At 40.5% G+C, this 22,413-nt stretch overlaps 2 protein-coding genes across 5 annotated transcripts in view; both read left to right on the top strand.

The window, feature by feature from the left end:
• Window positions 1-1,971, top strand: part of CFAP54 (cilia and flagella associated protein 54) — a 147,648-nt gene extending 145,677 nt beyond the window's left edge. For all 4 annotated transcript variants that reach the window (XM_077339115.1, XM_077339113.1, XM_077339116.1 and 1 more), the window contains 2 exons: window positions 498-575; window positions 1,213-1,971. In XM_077339115.1, the coding sequence (XP_077195230.1) occupies window positions 498-575; window positions 1,213-1,332 (198 nt within the window). In that variant the 3' untranslated portion in view covers window positions 1,333-1,971. The remainder of the gene's footprint in view (window positions 1-497; window positions 576-1,212) is intronic.
• A 4,509-nt stretch (window positions 1,972-6,480) lies between these two features.
• NEDD1 (NEDD1 gamma-tubulin ring complex targeting factor) overlaps window positions 6,481-22,413 on the top strand; it is a 35,833-nt gene continuing 19,900 nt past the window's right edge. The window contains exons 1-6 of the mRNA XM_077339123.1: window positions 6,481-6,706; window positions 9,620-9,766; window positions 13,519-13,613; window positions 14,864-14,980; window positions 16,091-16,231; window positions 21,480-21,709. Of these exons, the coding sequence (XP_077195238.1) occupies window positions 9,628-9,766; window positions 13,519-13,613; window positions 14,864-14,980; window positions 16,091-16,231; window positions 21,480-21,709 (722 nt within the window). The 5' untranslated portion in view covers window positions 6,481-6,706; window positions 9,620-9,627. The remainder of the gene's footprint in view (window positions 6,707-9,619; window positions 9,767-13,518; window positions 13,614-14,863; window positions 14,981-16,090; window positions 16,232-21,479; window positions 21,710-22,413) is intronic.

Below are 22,413 nucleotides of genomic sequence, written 5' to 3' on the forward strand. Positions count from 1 at the left end.
AAGTAGGAGACCTTTATCAGGTGACAGTTGTTCTTCTGTATCTATTATAATAAATGATTAATGATGCACATGCTGTCATTTCTCCTGATGGATATTATGACAGCACAGACAATAGCTAACTGCTTTCATTACTGAAAAGCTGTATACTCAGTGGCTCAAAATACAAAATCAACCAGTCATCTAGTACAGTAGGTTTAAATAGAAATAGGAATACTTTTGAAAGCTGTTTTGGTTCACTGTGGAATTTTATACACATTTTCCATATTAACTCATATCTGGGTCTAGAAATGTAGCACCATGATGCAAAAGGCAGGATGGGATATGCCAAAGCTGTGCAACTGGAATGGCATGGGGGAAAGTGCTGCAGTGGTACAGCAGGGCTCATGGGGACTGTCCCCACCAGCACTTTGAGTTATGTCAGAACAAAATAAGAATCTTTGAAATCCAGTACTTTAAAATCATATAATAACTGTATTATCTTCCTTTTATACATTCAGGAAATGGTCAGGCAGTGCTTATCAGAAATCAAATTCTTGTTGTCTATTGGTCCTAGTCAACCAACCCCAATTTATGAGGTAGGTTTTTGAGAGCATTATTTTTTTAACCAAATTGTATACATAATGCATTTCTTTTTCATCAGCTTTCAGGAATATATACCTCTACATCCAAAAGTGATACAAATATCCTGGGATAATGCTTTTTATATTTTTCCTATATTTTTAAAAACTGACATTTCCTATCGTTTCTCTACATATCCATAATGGTTTTGTCACAAGAATTGCTAGTATCCTCTTCTTCCTCAGTATTATTTCTGGAATAAAGTAAATATCCTTTTTCTGACCCTGTAGTAGTGGAAAAGTAGATAATGTTGCGTATTGAATAGTTTCCGGACTCTTTCCAAGCTAGCAGGGTTCTCGGGTCTCTAGTGCTGGCAAGGTAGACTTCCAGAGGAAATTTTGATCATGCTGTTGTCCTTCTCAGGCTTTGTTTGGCATTGATACCTTCCTGACAGCCTGCTGGTCATTCCTTCTAAGCTCATTCACGCACATAGGTCAGATGCCATCCCCTCTTGTTTTAGCTGCTGACCAATGACAATATTCCTCTCAGGGCCTGTCTTGGGGCTCTACCTGCAGCATTACACATTTACATTTCTCATTCTGTTAAGATAATTTGTTTTGCATAGCTCAGTGGTTTTTTCTTTTCTTTTTGCAGATCCCATTTGACATCACTTTACCAGCAATAAACAATTTATGGAAATTATTTGATCCAGCTAATGGGTGTGTGATAACAGCAGGGAATGTTTTCAACTGGATAGTTTCTTTGCTCTCTTAAGTGATCTTTACAGAGAAAAATGGATGTGCATTTAATGAAGTTTGATGGTCTTTTGGACTCACATCTTAGCGAAACAGATAAATTGCCTTACAGGAGACGATCCTCTGTGATTTACAAAAAATATTTAGCAATATTGAAATAAATAGGCTTGTAATGTTGCTCTTTATAGGTGATATTCTTTGAACTAAATTTTCCTATGTGATTTTTGTAAGAGGCTAAAGCTGTTCTTCATGAACTGTATGGTTCTGTTTGTTTCACTAATACCTGTTTTAATAGAACTAATATTTTTTTCTTCTGAGATTTTATAAGATTAACATGATCAACATAAACTAGGTTTGATTCCCTTATAAAGCTAATAAAATAAAGCTAATAAAATACTGGTTTATCGTAACTGTTTAAAAGTAAATAACCTTATATTAGAAACTTATGTTTACATCAGTTTCTTAGTTATAAAATGCAGTTAAATAGTGGCCTTTAATAAATTGCAGCATTTCATTATAAATCTTTTATTGACTTCTCCGGATGTTCAGATGTTTGCCTTTCAATTTTTGCTGCCTTTGTAGTCATCCTTGGTTAAAACCAACAGAAGTTACTTGTAAAGATGTAGTTTCTACTTACATTAAAAATATCAACCATTAATTATTGTACATTCTGCTGGTTTAAAAAATGGGATATCCATGAAGAGAGATTATGATGACAAACTGAAATTCTCCACATTTAGTTAGCTCCACTAATATTCCAAGACATAGCAACCTGCTTTCTGCTCTTTAATTGATTTTAACCATTACTGTTTGGTAGAGGAACCATTAATCAGCAGTGAGTATAATTTGCAATGTTAAAGATGGCTCAATGCTGTTGATACTGTACTACCTTTTTAATACTGAACACAGCGGGATCCTAGGAGGGAGGCACAATTGGCACAGGGAACGAACTGACCCCCACACTGGTATGACTGGGATTTACATTAGCATAAGGGTCATTTATGCCAGTGCAGGACATGAACACTGCTACACTATGCAGTTCCATCAGTTCAGAGGCACCAGCGCTACACAATGTTGGGCTGTCGACACAAACCCCCACAATAGTATAGTTGCAGGTGCTCCAGGGTTTCACCAATCAGACTGCTTCTAAAATAAATTCCGTCTAAACATCCGGAAGATGTTCCTGACAGAGTAGTTTCTCAGTGGAACAGGCTTCCTCGGGAGGTGGTGGGTTCTCCATCTTTGAAAATTTTTAAACAGGCTGGATAGCCATCTGATGGAGAGGCTGATTCTGTGAAGGCTTAAGGGGGTGGCAGGTTAAAATGGATAAGCAATAGGGTTTGAGTATCATGCATTGTGGGGCAGGGGGGTGGACTAGATGACCCAGAAAGTCCCCTTCAGTGCTATTATTCTATGATTCTATGAAAGTGTTTTCAAGATAGGAATCCCCCCCCCCCCCCAGTAGGCATGAAATTACACTGGTAAAAATGGCAGCATATCACATTGGCACCCATGATGGGCTGAATAACACAACTCTCCATGTTGCCATGGCCTCAAGAATACAAGCAGCTCAGGATGTTCACCAAGTGCATACCCAGGCAGCACCCTTCAGGGTGTGAGGGGAAAGGGCACATTAAGTGGCTGCTGGAGACCTCTTGGGAGTCCATCTGTGCTCTTACTGCACTCCCTACCAAGCCACCCTTTTATTTGTTCCTCAGTGGGGGGTGGCACAGGGGTACCTGACAGTGTGGCTGCTGTGTTGGACAGTGTGGCTGACAATGAGTGAAGGACAGCCACACAGCCAGTTGTTACCTATAGGGGCTTTTCTGCACTTTGTGTGAAGTGTGGACCTTGGGCATCTATAGGGTGCTCATGGGATAGCCCTCTTCCCACTATAAATTAGCCTGGACTTCTGATGGGAGGTCCCTTTAAAGAGTGATATGTGAAGTGCTTCTCTAGGACCCCTCTCCATCCTCAGTGATATTTGGTTGGCTTGAAGTCTTTTTCAATACATCTCCAAAATAATAGTTTTTAGAGGGATATTGTTGAAGATTCTGTCTCCTGTAATTTGTTTTCCCAAAACAAGGAACCTAGGTTGATTCTGCACTGACTCCCCCCCCCCCCCCGCTGTGGTTCCTGCTGAATTCAAATTGATTTGAACCTGGGTCTTTCTCCTTCCTCCCCCCCCCCAAATAGAACTTGATTGGGGAAGCTCAGAGCAGGGAGAGGAGCCATGGTCACGAAGCTGAACTACCTTTCCTGAACTGGCGGGGGGGGGGGGGAATCAGGTGACTCCAACTGGCACTAGTGCTTTATTTCTTCTCTTTTAATTCCCGAGCCAGCAGCAGGCTCTCAGAGAACGAGGCAAATCTCTGAGAGAAATGTGGGTGCAGTCACTTTAAAACAGGGAGGGAAGCCTTGCAACAGGGAACCAGGAAATCTTTGAACTGACACCCTGGCCAATCAGGGAAGACTGCTTTGCTACAAGGTAGGAGCAGTACGTTTATTCACAAAAAGTAGAAATCTACACCTATACTGGTTGCAGTTTTTCAAATATCAAGGCTTACATCCACTCCTGGATATTGCAGGGGAAATGTAGGATCACCACGGATCAATCATGCATGTTGCAGAGAGAAAATTTAAAGTGCCCCAAATCAAAATGGAAATCAAATTCAATGTAGATGGGAGGGATTTATTTGGACTAGGAATGGATAAAAAAACCCATGCAAACTCAACCCTAAACTGAGTGTGAACAACATTAGTGGGTCTACCTTTCAAAATCCAAAAGCCTACTAAGGGAGCTTATGTTTAAAACAGTGTTCTGAGTTATTACCTTCACAGACATTTACTGTAATTGAAAACTTAAATGTTTTCAGGAGACCTAAGTAGTTGATTGCTTACTACATTGCCTCAGCAAAATGTTCTGTCTTCTTTCTGTGTTAGTTTGGAACATCAGAATAAGAACTGGTTTCACCTACTGGGTAAGACCTCCCTGGAAGAATTTTTTAGGGTTGTAACATGATTTGAGTTCATAAACTCTGTGGACTTTTAAGCAAAACTTTGAAGTCCTTTCCTGCTTTTGGACATGGAATACTTTCCTGCCATAGGAGATGGATTTTCTTTTTGAAGCCCCAAAGGAAAGGCTCCCCTCCAGATATGGTGTGAGCTTTTAATCTTGACTCATTCTTTATTATATCAAGGGCAGGCAAACAACCCAATGCAGAGTACTGCACTCTGAAGCACACATTACACAACTGGGTGCTGCGGTTGATTAGGTTTGTATACTGTTCCTGAACTGCTTCAGATAGTTCTGAAATTCTTGTTTTGCATTGAAGTTTGAGAGGTTTTAGGGACATCTAGTTTTTAAGCCAGTCTGGGAAGTTAGGATTGTTTCTACCTAGGGATGTTAGAAATTCTGCTTTGTCTTGTAATCAAGAAGAGAATATCCTCTGAATTCATTGGAGAACAGGGAGTTATATTAACACTTTTGCATTTGCATAGAAAACGTGCAATAATGGCAGAAAATAAGCTCACCATCTAACTATACTAAGCAGAAATGCAACTTCCCAACCAATTTTATTTGTCATTAGTAAATTAGCCTGAAAGATTTGGGGGATATTTAGATGGCATCAAGACTTGAAAAGAGCTATGAAAAAACTGACATTTCCTCATTTTCTTTTCTATAATTATGCAAGAGTTTCTGAGGTGCTAGGATCATTCTAACTTCTTGCTGTATTTTCCCTCTTTCCTCACTTTTTTCTTTCATGTAAGCTCCTGTGCCAAAGTTCATGTACAACTGTTCCATTCTTTTTTGTTCATATTAAAGAGAAAAAGGGGCAAAACATTCCAAGGAACAAAGCTCTCAAAAACAAGGTGATGGGACTTAAGGAGCAAAAGTCTTCTTGTGGTGCAGCTGTGTTTCTTACAGCAGCAGCCATAAAAGCCATCAAATGCTCCAAGTAGAAACTATTTTTGATACATATTGCCATTGGGGCCTGATGCAGTAGTACATATATCTTTTTATTTACATTTCTGTGATTGCATTTGTTTATAGTTTGTTGTAAGCCACTGAGTATTGTTGATCTGAAGAAAAAGTAGAATGTAAATATTCTAAATGAAATAAATACTGAGTTTTCGCAAGGCAAAATAAGGACAGATTCTGGAACATCATTACCTCAGCAAGAAAACACACAGAAACATTTAGGCACCTGTCTCTTCATAGTAGACAAGTGGAAATTATCCAGCTGAGTTGTGTCACTTTTTTTGCACACCATAACATTATTTGATTTGTTAGGGAAAACCTAAGTGTGTCACCAGAAAGGTCCCTATCTCTACTAAAGAAATACTGCCTTCTGGTCTTCTCCTGAAAACATACAGTAATGTTGTTAACATTTTCAATATCTGCACTGTGTAATAAAACAGTGTCATACCAAAGCCTCTTGCTTTATAGACAAGCAGGCAGATGAAAGACCTTTCAAATACAGCTGAACCACAGCAATTTTTCTTCAGAATATTTTGAAACAAAGATACTGAAAAGAATCCCAATCGTTGAAACTTCTCTCTGATATTGTGCGCCGCTTTGGGGCTGAGCAAAGCCTGTGAAAGTGCAAAAGCCAATAAGTACAGCAGCCCAATGCTGAACTGGAGATCCTTCCCTAGCTTTCTGTCTGTCAGATGCCCTTTGCAGAAGCCGTTCCCATGAGGCTTCCGAAGCGCCCCCCCCCCTTCCTGGGTCTCTTAATGCCAGCAACAGCATGGGGAAACGATGGGCTCTAACGGGCAAGCTGGGCAGAAGGCAACAGCTGAGTCTCGAAGGCCCCTGCGGGCCTCCCTTCCACGGCCATGGCAGCAGCTCAGCTTGAGCACGGCTTGCCCCCCGCCTCTTCCCCGGGGAGCAGCAGCGCTACTACTGGAGCAGGAAGCACGGCCAGAGCCCCGGCCTCAGCCTGGCTCCCCGGAAGGGTCGAAGCGCTTGGGGGACGCAGCCCGCGGGTGACCCCCGAGCATCCCCTTGGGGTTGCGCCCACTGAGAGAGCAGCCTAGCCTTCCCCTCGGCGGGGTTGGGAAAGGCACGTGACGCAAACCGTCCGTTTCAAATGAAAACTCCTCCCCCGTTCTCTTTCTCCGTGCTGCGGGAAGCCAAGCGCGCTTTGCTCTCTTTTGCCCTTCCTCGGACGCCGTACCCAGCGCCTCTCGAGGGGGCTGTTGGGATGGGCAGCTAAGTTGGAAGAAGCGCGGAAAGTCCGCTGGGAGGAGTCGGCGGCGATTTGGGGCCGGGAGAAAGAAAGTGGCTAGAAAGTTGGGTGGGGAGGGAGATGTTGCTCCTTGCCCAGGGGGATGAATAAGGCCGGGTAGACGGCCCCCATTCCGGGGGCGCCCGGCCAGTCGGGAAGGTGAGCGCGCACGGGTGTGTGTGTGTGTGTGTGTGTTCGTCGTTCACGTCGGGTTCCGCGCGCGCGTTACCTGGCAGCTGATCTTCTACCACAGTGATCCTGTACCGAGCCCCCCCCCCCCTCCAGTGGGTGGGTGGGTGGGTGCACCTTGCCGTGAGGGGGCGTGGCCCTTGGGGCGGGGGGCGGCTGTGCACTGACATCAGTGGCTGACCAGCGGCTCCTCCTGTGATGCGACAAGGGTCTCCTCGGGTGCCTTTCTCAGCTTCTGGCCTGCCTTCTCGGGGATTAACAGAAGCAAATTGGTTCTCGCTGAGAAGTGGCCCTACCTCTCCTCCCCTCGGGCCCTGTGATTGAACAGTTGGTCTTCAGTCACCGGGTTGGGTCCTGATCCTGTAAGAAAGTGGACCGAGTCTCTCTCCTGCCTCTGCTCCCTTCAATAATACGAAAAGTGCTTTACCCCTTGTAGTATGTCAGGACTATGATTTAATTCAAGATCCAATAGACCATCTTGACATACAGTATGAGTCCCAGTAATGTGTGATGATTGGTGAATTATTAAAAGTTTATAAAATGATATTACTTTGAGGAACGTATAGCCAGTTGTATATGAACCGTCTCCTGCTCATGGTCTCCCATCCAAGGGGGTTATCAGAGCCCTAATTGCTTAGCTTCAACAATGAGACTCGTCCAGACCATTTACTTGGCCAAGAGCTGACACATAACTATTCCTATGTTTAATCTCATGCACACATAATTGAAATTGCTTCTGAATATGTTGGACTGGGCTGTCAAAATTCAGGTCTGAAAACAACAAAATAATGTCTTACCCTGTCCTAACAGTAGTATCCCTTAACTTTTTTTGAATGAGTCATCACATTTTATTGATGTGTTATTTAAAAGGTAAAGGTATCCCCTGTGCAAGCACCGGGTCATGTCTGACCCTTGGGGTGACGCCCTCTAGCGTTTTCATGGCAGACTCAATATGGGGTGGTTTTCCAGTGCCTTCCCCAGTCATTACCGTTTACTCCCCAGCAAGCTGGGTACTCATTTTGCCGACCTCAGAAGGATGGAAGGCTGAGTCAACCTTGAGCGGGCTGCTGGGATTGAACTCCCAGCCTCATGGGCAGAGCTTTCAGACTGCATGTCTGCTGCCTTACCACTCTGCGCCACAAGAGGCTCTATGTGTTATTTAGGTAGTACTAATTGCAATTGGTTAATTTCCATAGTGGTTGATGAAACAAAATCTAAAGTGTAGATGTTAATATAAAAGTTAGTTTAGTATTTCATATAGTCTGTCTTTTGAAGCAGTAAAATAAATTGAAAAGTTTATTTGCATGAAAGATGCCTGTAGGAAAGTCTTAAATTCTTTGCATATTGTAGGTTTACAGACATGTCTATATAACTATATTGTAAATCCTGTGGATATCACTGGTGTTAAGTATGTATGTTCCGTTTTGCTGTGCCACCAAATACATCTTTAATGTTAATGATCAAAGTTATTCAATTGTGTGTGTTGCTTAACCACATCAACTACACCGTCTCAGGCACATTATCTTGCTCATCTTCAAACATTTTACATACTGCTAAATGCTAACAATACCCCTCAGTTCTCTACATAGGGCAAACAGGTCAAAATATCTGCTGAAGGATAAATTGACTCAATTCTGACATCAAGAAGCACAAAAATGAGAAACCTGTAAATAAACATTTCAACCTCTCAATGAATTCAATGAGAGCCTCAAAGTAGCTGTTTTATTGCAAAAGAATTTTGGAAACCCACTAGAACAGGCAATTGCAGAATAACAAGTTATTACAACATTCAGGACAGCATCCTAAAAAGCAGAGACATCACCTTGCCAACAAAAGTCTGTTTAGTACAGAGAATGAGGTGGCTGGATGGAGTCACTGAAGCAGTAGGTGCAAACTTAAATGGACTCCGGGGAATGGTAGAGGACTGGAAGGCCTGGAGGATCATTGTCCATGGGGTCGCCATGGGTCGGACATGACTTCGCACCTAACAACAGCAACAACATTCAGGACAATGGAACCCCTCTTATCTCACTACACATGCTACATCATGCGGTTCTTACTTATGCTCAAAATTAACTTTATTAGTCTTAATGGTGCCACTGGACTCAAATCTAGTTCTCACATCTGTTAACTCTTTTATTATCTGTATATGCTAATTTGCTGCTTTAATCCAGCCTTAGCAATACTTATGTATCAACTGTAATTAGCCCTTCCTGGCAACTAATCACCCCCTCCCCCAGTATGTACTGGTTGGGGAAGTCTTGTTTCAATGTATCTGTAGATGTGTGCATTCACACAAAACTTATACCCAGAATTAAACATTGTTGGTCTTAAAGGTGCCACTGGGCTCAAACTTTGTTCTTAGACGTGATAGCTATACTGTGCCATCCTAAACAGAGTTACAACCTTTGAAACTTATTGAGTTTCTTATAATTAGGGTGGATCTCTGTTTAGAATCGTGCTGTAAAAGTACTGCAACTCACGATTAAACATGATGAACTTGCATGTACATTTTATAATCACTGTACATCACATTCCTTTAGTCATCTTGTATCTATCATATATATTATGAATATCCTGCAGTTTGTGTTCACCCATGCACTCCTAAAATATGCCTGGAAGTTTATAGCATATTGGAATGGTTAAGATGTTAACATATAGGGATTTTTATCATTATTATCCTTATTAGCCTGCTCTTCTTCCAAGGACCTGAAGCTAATGTACAGTGGAGTAAGACTATTTTATCGTCACGTCAGCTCTGTGAGGCATGTTTGTCTTTCAAAAAAACAGATAATTTAAGAATACTTGCCACATAGAATAATTTATAATGTGGTTCTAGCTGAACTGCAGTAATCGTGCCCCCCCCCCCTTTTATCCTTACAGGTGCAGCCATGCAGGAAAGCATTCGTTTTGCTTCAGCAGGAGATGATGATGTTAAAATATGGGACTCCTCATCTATAACTGTAGTAGAGCAGTTCAGTCCACATACTGCCTCTCATCCAGTGAGCTCTGTGTGCTGGGGCAGCAACAGTATCCTTGCCATTTGATGTGATGTGTTACCTGTGTGATTGTATTTCTGCTTTATTTGTTACTTGATAATTTTTAGGTTCCCTTGATTTTAAGTCCTTTTTTGGTTTAGATAAATGTATATTGTGATGTATTAAGGGCCTGCAATAGGTGCAACTTGACTCTAGAACTGAGAACCTGGGTTGTCCGTGTTCATAAAGAAAGTTTTATTACAATAGTGTCCATGTTTCATCTATTGTTAAAAGGAAAATGTCTGTATGTGTATGGCAGAAAAGTCACAATTCCAAATGTAACTGACCTCTAGCAAGAATAGGAGGTATAACTGATGAGATAGGATCCAGAAGTTAATCTTTATGCCATAACTGAAAGTATTTCACAGGTGCTCTTTCTACTGAAGTGTGCAGTCTTTGCTTCAAAGAAAACTTTCATAATCTGATTTCTCCTGGATAGCTTTTTCTGTAACCCCCCCCCCCAAAAAAAAAAAACGAAAACCCACTCCTTTCACTCTCACACTTCTTCAGCAGTTGTGACAGTATTTGTGGCAGTAATAGCTTATCTATCTTTAAATAATCAGGAGGGACAGCTGCTATTGGACCTGTGTTTTCCCCCATAGCACAGTGTTAATGGCAGATTTACCTCTTTCGATCTCTGCTTGAAGTGGCTAGCATGCAGCTTTCTGAGTGGGAGATCTTTTTTCTGGAAGCTGTGCATCTACATTATTTCTAATTTCTTACGTGAGATGTGCCCTACAACCTACCTGCATGGTTACTAGTCTAGGTTATTTTACTGTCTCCTTATATGACGTGGCTAGTAATCTTTAAGGCTGTACTTGATGTACTCATCCGGTGACTCAGTGCCTACTTGGAGTTCCATGTCTGCAGAATGCCTTTATTTCTTTGAGCTGAACAGTGTTCAGTGTATGCAGAGGAAATTTCACAATATGTCAGAAGAGGCATTTGCATGTGCAATATTTCATATTTGAGTCTAACAAACAGGGACTTTAAATTGTCCCCGTAACGATTAATAGAAGTGCAAGTTACTCGTGTACGTCACTTGCTGACAATGTGATGGCAGGCATAAATGATGACAGGCTTAAGGGTAGTTCATAGAATTTCCATGCTGCCTTTCACAACCTGAAACATGATTCTTATTAAAGTGTCTGTACCTACTAAGCTGTATGTTTTTATGCAATCAGGTGGTTTATCTGTATTTATGATCTAGTTCTTTGTAACTGAGGTCACATTTGTCCCCACAGGTTAGTGCTGTGTTTGAATCCAACGGTTCATTGTGGTGCATATATTACTTGCTGTCTGGATAGGGTTCCATATACTCTTTGAGCTTGCATGATGTTTGCTTGCGTGATGCTTTTCATTGAGTCAGAAGTGCAAAGTGATCGAGGCTGCAGACAGAGAAGCACAATGCTGGCTTGTCTAGTCAACCCTTGGCTCTCCCTTCCCAACATGAGACTACGAATAAGCAATAGTGTAGTCTCCTGATATTACAGGAAATCTCACTGTTGTCTCCATGCAATTTTTACTATCGACCCTGAATGAAAATGAAGTACTAAAATTACATTGTTGACTGAAGCATTTGTTTTCTGTGCATTTTAAATCTTTTTGCAGTTAACTGGTAAGAAGAAAAGATTCTCTGAAAAATCCTTTGGAAAAGACCACTGATGCATCAGAAGTTCAAAAAGTCTTTTGCAGCAGGCAGTCCTGTGCTTTCTTTTACCTGTCACTTGGTAACTTGGATCCTGTTTTTCCTTGTGACATAGAAGTGTCATGCAACAGCAGCTCACTTTGAACATCTTTGAATCCATCTATTTTTCTAACTGTCTAAGACTTTCTAGTGACTTATGGTATGCTTGAATTGTTAAGTAGATATTGTTAGCTGTTGGGGATCAGAGTGCTGCTTCCTCATTGTTGTTGCCAGCCTGATCCTAGGCAAAGCAAGGCTTGATTAAGCTTCCTTATTTCAGTGGGTGTAGGTGCTGCTGACTCTGCCTAGGATTTGGCTCTTAAAAGATTTTTCTGATTTCTTTTTGGTCATTATGAATTGTTGCTAGGAATATCACTGGGAGTTGCCACTCAGCAACTTTCAGAACTGAAATGTCATGGTACTAAGGAAGCCAAACACCTTAGATCTGTTTTTCATTAACAGCTAAAGTTTGGATATCCTTTTTACACTGAAGGTAGGATGAACACAAAGTTCATTCCATGTATACCAGACTCTTAAGGTACGCGGCTTTTATATTCCTTTCTAAATATCATTGCTTTTATTTGGAAAGTGTCCTGACCAATTGTTAACCATTTTGTGTGATTGTTCAAAATGAAGCATTGTTCATTCCTGAAGACTCTGAACATAGGGGTACATATATCTCAGTTTATGTGCAGGAGATGCAGAGCAGTTTATAAACAGAGGCCAGAGGATCACTGGATGGTCTGAAACTGAAGTGGTGTTGCATATAAAATATAATAAGAATATAAGAAATTTTTATTTTTAGTCCGCCCTTCCAAAGCACTCAAGTTGGGTAACAGCAGTAAAATCAACATAGTTTAGCTCAAGCAACTGATACTGTGTAACACATCGGGAAGCAAAAAATGTACTGAAATATTGATTTGCTTTGGAACTAGGACTCTTTCTTTACTCTAAAAATGGCAGTGGAACACTAAAACCATTGGCTATTACACTCTTAACGGAGTTGTTTCATAATATTTCAAATAACTGCTATTAAATATATTTCACAGAATAAAATGAGATGTAATTTTCCCCCATGAGGTACAATTTTCTAAGTTGTGCTCATGTGACTTGACAGTAGTTTCATTTTAAGTTTCTCTTGTATTTGAAATTGTGTGTGGGGTGGCGGTGGGGGTGGGAGTAGTGGAGTGTCCTAGGGAAATGTTCAAGATGTGATTAATGTTGGCTAACAGAATGATTCTTGGGAGAATTGTGGGTTATGCTGTCTCAGTTCAGACACTGTATTTCCAATTCTTCAAACTGATTTGTTGTGATGTGAAAACCGGACAAGCTATGGTTAGCAATAGCCAGAATTTGTCTACAAACCACTATTTGCAAACCAGGGCTTGACTATAATTGATGGTTAGTGCTAATTGTTGTTTAAACAAAAATAATTATTCTGCACATCCAAAAAGGAAGACCCAAGAGATGGAGAAGCAAGAGTCTACAGGACATTCTTGATCCTTGACTATGGCTTGCAAGATCAAGCATGTAACATCTGAATTGATCTACTGCCATGTTCTGATTGGCATGATTGCCAGTTACCACTGCTGTACATGGGTTTATTTATTGCAAACACTATTTTTCATTCCAACTGTAAGATTATTGACAGCCTCAAATGTCACTTTGAAATTTGTGGAAAATTTATATATTCAAGAGGAGAAAATTGAATGTGAGGGAGGAGACAAGAGCATGCTGTTCTGTGGGGAGAATGTTTTAAAAATCATTAATTCCGCTTTGAATGGAGGCAAAGGGGAATTTATCTCTTGATCGAACAAGGTACTAAATTATATATCATTCTGATACTTTCAAAGCTGGAATGATTCCTCATTCCTATTATATTTCCTGTTCACTGCCAAAAACAATTGTGTAGTTCTTCAAACCTGCCATTGGTCTTGAAAGTACATTTCTTTCTATCTTGAACTGCTAGCCTATATAGTTAAAGGAGCAAATTCTTTCTGTTTCCAGCTACAGTGCAAATTGTTCTGCCTTTTATGGTCCATAACTCTTGTTTCTAGATAACTTTCTGGCCACTGCATCTGCTCTTGGTGATAAAATAGTGATTTCCAATTGCAAAGGTAAACCGGTCCCACTCTTTGAACTAGCTGAAGGGGTAAGTGAAAGAGACTTGTTTCTTGGGCTGCTAGTTTTTCTCTTTCTGTTGTGGGACTGTTTTTGTCCCCCCTTGATATTTTGAACCTAAAAAGAACTGCCCAGGACTTGAAGAGAATTCCCAGCATAATTAATTTAGGATCAAAGGATCAGTGCAATAAAAAAAAAGCAGGGCATGTTTGTTACCCAGCACATCTACCATCTGTATACATATGTGATAGTATAGGTTAGAAATAATGTTATTGTTTATTGCAACTTATTTATTTATAAACTGTTGAAAGCTCTCTTCAGCTGGCTAATTGTATGCTTCTAACGTTATATTAATCCTGAGCCACTGACTGCAAAAACGAATAGTTTCTGTGTTGTGCTGATTTAGCTTATTATCGATCTTGGAACTACTTTTAGTTAGCAGGTGCCCAAGATTAATGAGCAGTAATGGGCAATTAACCCATTAGCGTTGCTAATGTGAAGGAATGTAGTGCTCATCTATGTCCCATGCTGGTTTGTGGTCTTTTCTTCCTAACATATTGAAGGGCTCTTGCTATTAATTTGTGCTTACTGTATTTTATTTGCTTTGGCTTATGAGCTAACTCAGCAAAATTAAAAAAAAAATCTCACCAGTAATTTTATTTCAAAGTCTTGCAAGTGCTCTTCACCAAGTCAGTATGCTGTTAATTATATTTTTAGTCTCATGCACAAAGACCACATTCTTTCTTAATATTACAATAGCTTTAGCTGATTTGAAAGCCCTTTCTTCACAGACTTTGCCCAGCATTGTTTATCTTTGTGCTCTTGGAAGTAGTGTTGTGTGCTTCAGCTGCCAAAGCGGTTGTTCCAGCCCGAAGCAGCCAGTGCTGTGGTGTAGTATTGCACATTGAACACTTCATTGGAACTGACTTCTGGGTTGGACTCAAGTGCATGTAAACTGCCCTGAGCTGGTTAGCTGGATAGGGCGGTATATAAATGAAATAAATAAATAAATAGTTTTATGGACATCAAGCTTTCTTCCCATAGACCATCATTGTTATGCCTCCCCTGTCCTGAAATGTTGTTCCTTGGAGTTCTCTCTCCACATAGAAAAGGATTGGGGGAGCATTGCAGGCTGCTGGGGAGGTGGGAAGGTCTCACTCCTTGGGTGGAAATCCTTAACTACAGGAGCATCCAAACTCCTGATTATATTTGTTTTAAATACATCCTGTAATATCCAAACTGGTATAATGTTGTTGTTTTAATTTTGTTTTCTATAATCAGGCAAAACAAACATGTGTAAGTCTGAGTTCCAATTCAATGTATGTTGCGAGTGGAGGCATCGATAGCACCGTTAATATTTGGGATTTAAAGTACCGAAAGCTTTACCGCTCTCTTAAGGTAACCAGATTCCCTTTTTCTATTAATTTATTTTTAAATTGATATCAAATCCTCTGATTTTAGACGTATCATTAATTTCAGCTCAAACACTTTAATTCATGTTAAAGGTGTTAGCATTGACAATACACTTGGAGATTATATTATATTCTGCACTGATATGTTCAAAGTGTTACAAGTTCAAGCTCTCATTGTGCTCTTGTGTTCTGTATTCTATTTACTGTGAGTGTAAACTATAAACTTTTATTGTAAACTGCCTTGAGCCGTGGGGGAGGGTGGTATAGAAATGTAACAAACAAACAAATGAGAATCCTAAAGCCTTTTGAGATTCTTGTTTTAATATGCAAATAATTCATCGTATTTCTCAGTTTTTGCAGGGGAATCTGAGATTTCCACCTACCTCTGTAAATGTGGACCATAAACCATCCAGTTACTGTCCTAATCCCCTCTTTATAATTCCTGTATTCTCTGCCAGCATAAATTGGGCTTCACTTGATAGACCAAATGAAATTCCTGGCCAAAATTTTTAGTATGGAATGAGCTAGTTTGGTGTATTGTTTAAGAGTGGTGTCCTCTAATCTGGAGACCTTGGGCCGGTCACAGTTCTCTCAGACTCATTTACCTTCTGTTGTGGGCAGAGGAAGGGTAAGTGCTTGTAAGCCACTTTGAGACTCTTTTTTGAGTAATAAAAAGCAGGGTACAAAAAAACAACTCTTCTTGCTATCTTCTTCTATCATGGGATTTCCATACTCGTAAACCAGTACAATGGAGAACAAACAGTACTTTTTATGAATGTACAATGGGCATTAGTTCTATGATTTTTACTTTTAGAAACGGGGTAGTTAGAATTCTAAATAAGATCTTGATGACTACCACCCTATGAGAGATACCCTGGACCATGTGTAAAATAACAAGTATCATGCAAAATTAGCGTTTATCATTGTTGATACACCATGAAACTATAAGGTGTTAGGGAAGTAAAACTGAACTGTGCACGAAACAGTCAAAGCTACAAATCTGGTAGAAGGTAAAACTGAGATGGTGGTGATAAGGTGTTCTTATGCTGAAAATCTTCTAAAACATGGTACCAAATTGTGTTTTTTTATTTCTTAGGATCACAGAGATGAAATAACTTGTGTGACGTTCAATTGGAATGATTGCTACATTGCTTCAGGGTCCATGAGTGGTGAGATTATCCTACATAGTCTTACTACAAATTTATCCAGCAATCCATTTGGACATGGCAGCACTCAGGTATATAATTTGGGTCACTGTAATGCATTTCCAATACTCTCATTTAAATCTCTTTTTATGGTGTCTAGAAAAAAGTCTGAAATCAAGTAATCACTATAGCTCACCATTTAGGAGTGATTGCTAGACAGTGTGTTCTTTCTAATATTCCATCAATTCCTTCCTTACTTGGGTAGCATTTCAAAAAGTCCATCCCAAACCTTATATATTATGCTTGGAATTTCTGCTTCCACATTTAAAATGTACTGAGAAAGTAGTTCCTTATATCTCTAGAATGTCTTCTTACCTGCACAGTGGAAATCCTTTGGTCTTGTCAAGGGGTCTCACATGGCTGCAAACATGATTGGTGTGATTGTCAAGACCACACATCATGACAAAAAACCACTGTGCTATGGGAAAATGTATTATCTGAATCTTGCCATTCATTAGTGTTCAGGGGGAGCATGGGCTTTAGAGAGGAGACCATATTTGGATTATTTGCATTAATGCAGAATTCAAGGGTTTAAACATGAATTAATTATTCCTCTCAGCCTTCTTATTGGTTTCATTACTGGCAGAATGCAGCCTGAGCCATTTTTAGCATTATGATTAGCAAGGCACAGGAAACTGCCTTCCAAAATTACATTGGTGAAGATAGCTATAATTGAACAGATATGGCTGGATTTTCTTTGAAGTTTTTTCCCCCCGTAGGTTTAGGATGCTTATAATTGTGCAGACATAGTATGGTAAAGACCTTCCGTTCATTAGAACCAAAATCTCAGTTTCAGAGCTTTAGTGTTTTGATTCATTGTTATCATCCATCAATTATATGGATGCAAAATTATTTTTAATAGTCAGTTTGCTCTTTTTTTAAAAAGCCACCTCACAGCAGAACTAATAAAGCTGTCATAGCTGAGCTTTACATGTGCTTATTTGGGAAACTGTCTCTGACAGCTATTGATGGACAATGTGTTACCATTTAAATACCACAACAACGAAAGCAGGCAGGTGGGTGTGATATGTGGTAATAAGGGGCTTGGAAGACTTAATGGCTAGATTACATTGACTGGTATCTTCTGTGTGTTTCCATTCTGACATTGTGATTAAAGTGTCAGACCTTTTTCAACCTTTGGATGTGCTGCTGAAATATTTTTCAGGCTCTGAGTTACTAGCAAGTGATGTCAGGTGGCCACAACTCCTTGCCATGACCCAGGCTAGCCCGATCTCATCAGATCTTGGAATCTAAGTGGGGTCTGCCCTAGTTAGTACTTGAAAGTGAGTCCATCAAGAAAGTCCAGAGGTACTACCCAGAGGCAAGGAATGGTGAACCACCTCTGAACATATCTTCTCCTGAAAAACCTTCAGAAACACTATGAGACACTTTCTACCAGAAACTGTAAAGAACAAAAACATCAATAGAAACAAATGAACTAAAATCCCAGGCATAACAAGTTTCCTTGAAAGCCTAGAAGAATATTTCTTCAGAGAATGTTAGAATGTCCACAGTGGTGGGTTCAGCCATACCTTCTGAGGAAGGGAGTATCATGGTTGGTGGCAACCAAAGAAGCCCTCCCACCAGTCCCCACTAATAGTTTCTGAAAGTGCTGGTTTCTTCCAAGATGGTAACTGAGTCTAGGTAGGATCATGTGGGTAGAAGTAGTTCTTCAGATGGGTAGGACATAAAGGGTCAAAAAGCAGGACCAAAATAGATAAATGAGAGAGAAATGTATATATTGGACTTCCATTGTGTTCTCAATGCTATTTAACATCTACATGAAATTGTTGGGAAAAGATTATTCAGAGATTTGGAGGGAAATCTCATCCATATGCTGATTATATACATTTCTATCTCATTTATCTAATTTGGTCCTGCTTTTTGACCCTTTCATTATCCTATTGGCCAATAGCTGAGAGACAGAATAGAAGTTTGCCAAACCATCTTCTGCAGCCTCTCTTCTGTAAATGCCTGGAGAAAATATAGAACACTGCCTCCTAGATCTGACCCTGTCAGGAAATCCAGAAAGATACCATAATTGATGATATCAAATACTGACAAGAAAAGAAAACTAAAACGAATGCACTCCCCTGCCAGCTGACTGATATAGATCAGTGGTCCGCAACCTCCCGGTTTGCACCGTTTGCACCGCTGCCATGCTGGCGGCCGCGGCTCCCGCTCCCGGCCCCTCCGGGCCGCCAGCAAATTGGCCGCCAAAGCGGCCGATTAGCTTGCGGCTCGGCAAGCTTCTCTCCCCCCTCCCCCGAAACAAGAAGCTTGCCGGGTCGGCGGCCAATTTGCTCACGGCCTGGTGAGCTTCTCGCTTCAAGGGGGGGGAAGAGGGAGCTGCGGCCCAGCGCCAAGGCCTTTGCGGCCCGGAACCGGGCTGCGGCCCGCGGGTTGGGGACCACTGATATAGATCATCTGTCAAGGTGACCAAGGTAGTTTCCATATAATACCCAGATTGAAAAGGATCTGTAAATTCTCATCTAGAAACCATGGACTCTGTGATGTCATCACCCTCCTATGAATTTATCCTTAGAAAGGCAGATGAGGTCTTGATCAGTTACCTGCTGTATCAGTACATGGCTGTGTCAAAGCCATCTCCTGTTTCCTTAAAACAGATAATCCTCATGGGACAGTCTTTCTCATGTCCCAAGTCAGAAAGGACATGGATCCAGTAGGACTCCAGGAATTCTGTCCAAAGCCTCAGGCTGCTCTAAACAGAAACCTTAGGAATATTCAGTGTCTGTAGTTAATAAGGTTAAAAATTGGATTAAATATAAATTTTGTTCAAAAAGCGCTTATCAGATTTTATCACACATGCAGGAACCCATAATAATTGCACTGGAATTAGTTTTTCCATTGATGTGAAATTTAAACAATTATAATTTTACAATACCAAACATCACATGCAGTTTGAAGCACATTGTGCAATCAGTTTTAGGTCCCCGGTGTCTTGTAGAATCATAGCCCCTGGTCTTAAATTCTCAGCAGTACAGACTTAGACAGAACTTGGCATTCTGTCAGGATTTGAAAGTTTCCATTGTTCCTGCAAAAATGCCTAGCCTGAATTTTTTAAAACTTTTTTTTAATTGCATGTCACTCCAGTAAAGGTCTGGATGGCAGACTTGCTGACTAGACATCTGAAATGGCTGTTCTTGTAATAAAGAAGGGGTATCAATGCTGACGTTAACTACAGGGTTTTTCTGTTTTTCACTGCAGGATATTTTGTCAAATCCAATCTTTTCTATAGTAGGCAATTGTACTATAGGAGCACTTATTGAGCTGAACCAAAGGGCATAGCAATTTTGTGAACATATTCAATTCCCTGAAAAAGTGACCTCCTTTTGACTGGTTTGGGGAGAGGCATGAAAGTTTGGCAGGGGACAACTCTGTTGCCTAGACAGCTGGGCCAGTGCTTCCTGTTGTACTGTGCTGAAAACACTATACTGTAGCCCGTCCCTCTTGCTCTCCTCTCCCCCATTCTCTGGGTATGTGACATTGCCTATTGCCAGATCTGATTAGATTTGTCATGTAATCATGCTAGCTTTGTAGTCCCTGATTGTTCATGTAGAATTTGAGCTATCAGAATAGTTGCCTTCTGCCTGTCCACACCCAAACTGAATGAGCATTTTTTTAAACACTGCTGGGGAAGTAATGGAGGTAGTGACAGATTTTATTTTCCTGGGCTCCAAGATTACTGCAGATGGGGACTGCAGCAAAGAAATTAAAAAACGCTTGCTCCTGGGGAGGAAAGCTATGGCAAATCTAGACAGCATCCTAAAAAGCAGAGACATCACCCTGCCAACAAAAGTGCGTTTAGTCAAGGCTATGGTATTCCCAGTTGCAATGTATGGCTGTGAAAGACCCATAAGGAAGGCCAAGTGTCAGAGAATTGAGGCTTTTGAACTCTGGTGCTGGAGAAGACTCTTGCGAGTCCCTTGGACTGCAAGGCGAACAAACCGGTCAGTCCTAGAGGAGATCAGCCCTGACTGCTCCTTAGAATGCCAGATCCTGAAGATGCAACTCAAATACTTTGGCTACCTCATGAGAAGGAAGGACTCCCTGGAGAAGAGCCTAATGCTGGGAGCGATTGAGGTCAAAAGAAGAAGGGGACGACAGAGAATGAGGTGGCTGGATGGAGTCACTGAAGCAGTCGGTGCAAACTTAAATGAACTTCAAGGAATGGTAGATGACAGGAAGGCCTGGAGGATCATTGCCCATGGGGTTGCGATGTGTCGGACACGATTTCGCACCTAACAACAACAATAAAGTCAATGAACAGGTGCAAGAATGATAACCGGGCTGTTTGTGTGATTAATTTTTCTAATGGACAAGTACATATCTGACACTTGTCTATAAACTGGTAGCCATCCCACATTCTACCTTTTCCAAGTACCTTCTAAAGAATAACACTACTTAATGCTGGATATACTTGTGAAAAACCATTATTATTCCCTCTGCCCAGAATAAAGTCATAGACAGGGGTTTGCCATGGCACAAGAAGAGTTTTCTTAAATGACGGTTAGTTTTGGGAATTGCATTTGTAAATGGGAAAGCCCGATTTAGGTGTAAAATGTTGCATTCATGATGTACTGTTATGTCAAGAACAGTTGTTATTCTCAATGGAATCAACTTATTAAAGGGAGTAAAGCTGCATTGTAATCAACATTGGTAAAGTATTAGCCCACTTCATTCTCTACAGCATTAAATGCATGCTTCTGATTAGAACATATTTTGCTAAAATCAGTTTGCTGTCCTTGTGACTAAGAATGATGGAGTGTAAAATTGTGTAAGTTAAGGGGTACCTGGTCTTGATGGTAGAGTTTACCAATATAGTTTAAACTTTAATGGCAAACTCCTTTACTAAAGTTTTGAACAGTGTCCTGATAGCTTTTTGGCTGTAAATTCATTCTAGCATGAAATGACTTCAAGTGCTTGTGAGTGATGATTCATACATATGATACAATTACTTCTGTTGTATAGCACAGTGATTGAAATGGTTTGCACAAGCTTGTTGAGGAATTTTGACCCTGAACTAAAAAACAATTTTTACTAATGGCAGCCTATAGTGAAATCAGAGCATTTAATGCATATTCCCAGCCGTCCTATTGCCCCTCCCTCTTAGGCCGCTGGGTGTAAATCTTCATTTAAATATTCTATCGAGTCTCATGTCAACAAAACTTTGTAAGCAGTGATTACACCTTAATAACATGCATGAATACAAATGGAGCTAAACTCTTAGCCAAGATTTTTCATTTTTTTTTCTTGCAGCCTATTCGGCACTTGAAATATTCCCCCTTCAAAAAGGCTTTGTTGGGCAGTGTCTCTGACAGTGGGACTGTCACACTGTGGGATGTAAACAGTCAAAGCCCGTATCATAACTTTGAAAATGCGCATAAAGCTCCTGCCTATGAAATTTGTTTTTCTCCAGTCAGTGAGCTGCTACTTGTAACTGTAGGTTTGGATAAAAGAATAATTCTGTATGACACGGCAAGTAAAAAGTAAGTATACATCTGGCCCAAGATTTATTGAGATTATGTTTGGTTGCTTTTAATTGCATGAGCAAGCAAAAGTACTTAGAGCTTTTTTACAAAAATGGTTAGGTTTAAGACTTTAATGTGCCACTGAAGTCAGTGCTGTGAAAATTCTTTAAAAAGTATAATATCTAGACATCTGGTTGAATTTGAGCTTTTAGTATAGTTACCTTCTACCTATCCACACACAAAGCGTAATGACTCACTTGCTGATGTGATAAAACTGCTACAGTGTTTCTCTAGAGATTGGTACATATGGAGTCTGACAGCTAGATTACTAAGAGAACATGGAAATAAAACTTGGGAAATGAACTTTGTCACATAGTAGAAGCTGGTGCTCAAGACCAGAGCAAACCAAGCCACACAGGGAACAAAATGTAGGAGTTTCATGTTCTGTTCACCCTTGAATCAGCATGAAGCTTGGGGCCAATGTGGGTCCTGTAGTTGATAAGGGCACATGTGTGCTTGAAGAATACAGACCCCCACTAATATAATAACTACTATATGTACATGACTGGACTCCATAATTAATAATTGTTGTACGAAGTTGGACCGGGAAGATGAGGTTTCAGTCATGAAACTGAGTGACCTGTGTTTGGTCATTTTGTGTCCGATCTCACAGTTATTGTGAGGATAAAAGGAAAAGGACTAAGTATACTCCAGTGAACTTA

Source organism: Paroedura picta, chromosome 5 (genome assembly GCF_049243985.1).
Source record: "Paroedura picta isolate Pp20150507F chromosome 5, Ppicta_v3.0, whole genome shotgun sequence".
Lineage (NCBI taxonomy): Eukaryota > Metazoa > Chordata > Lepidosauria > Squamata > Gekkonidae > Paroedura > Paroedura picta.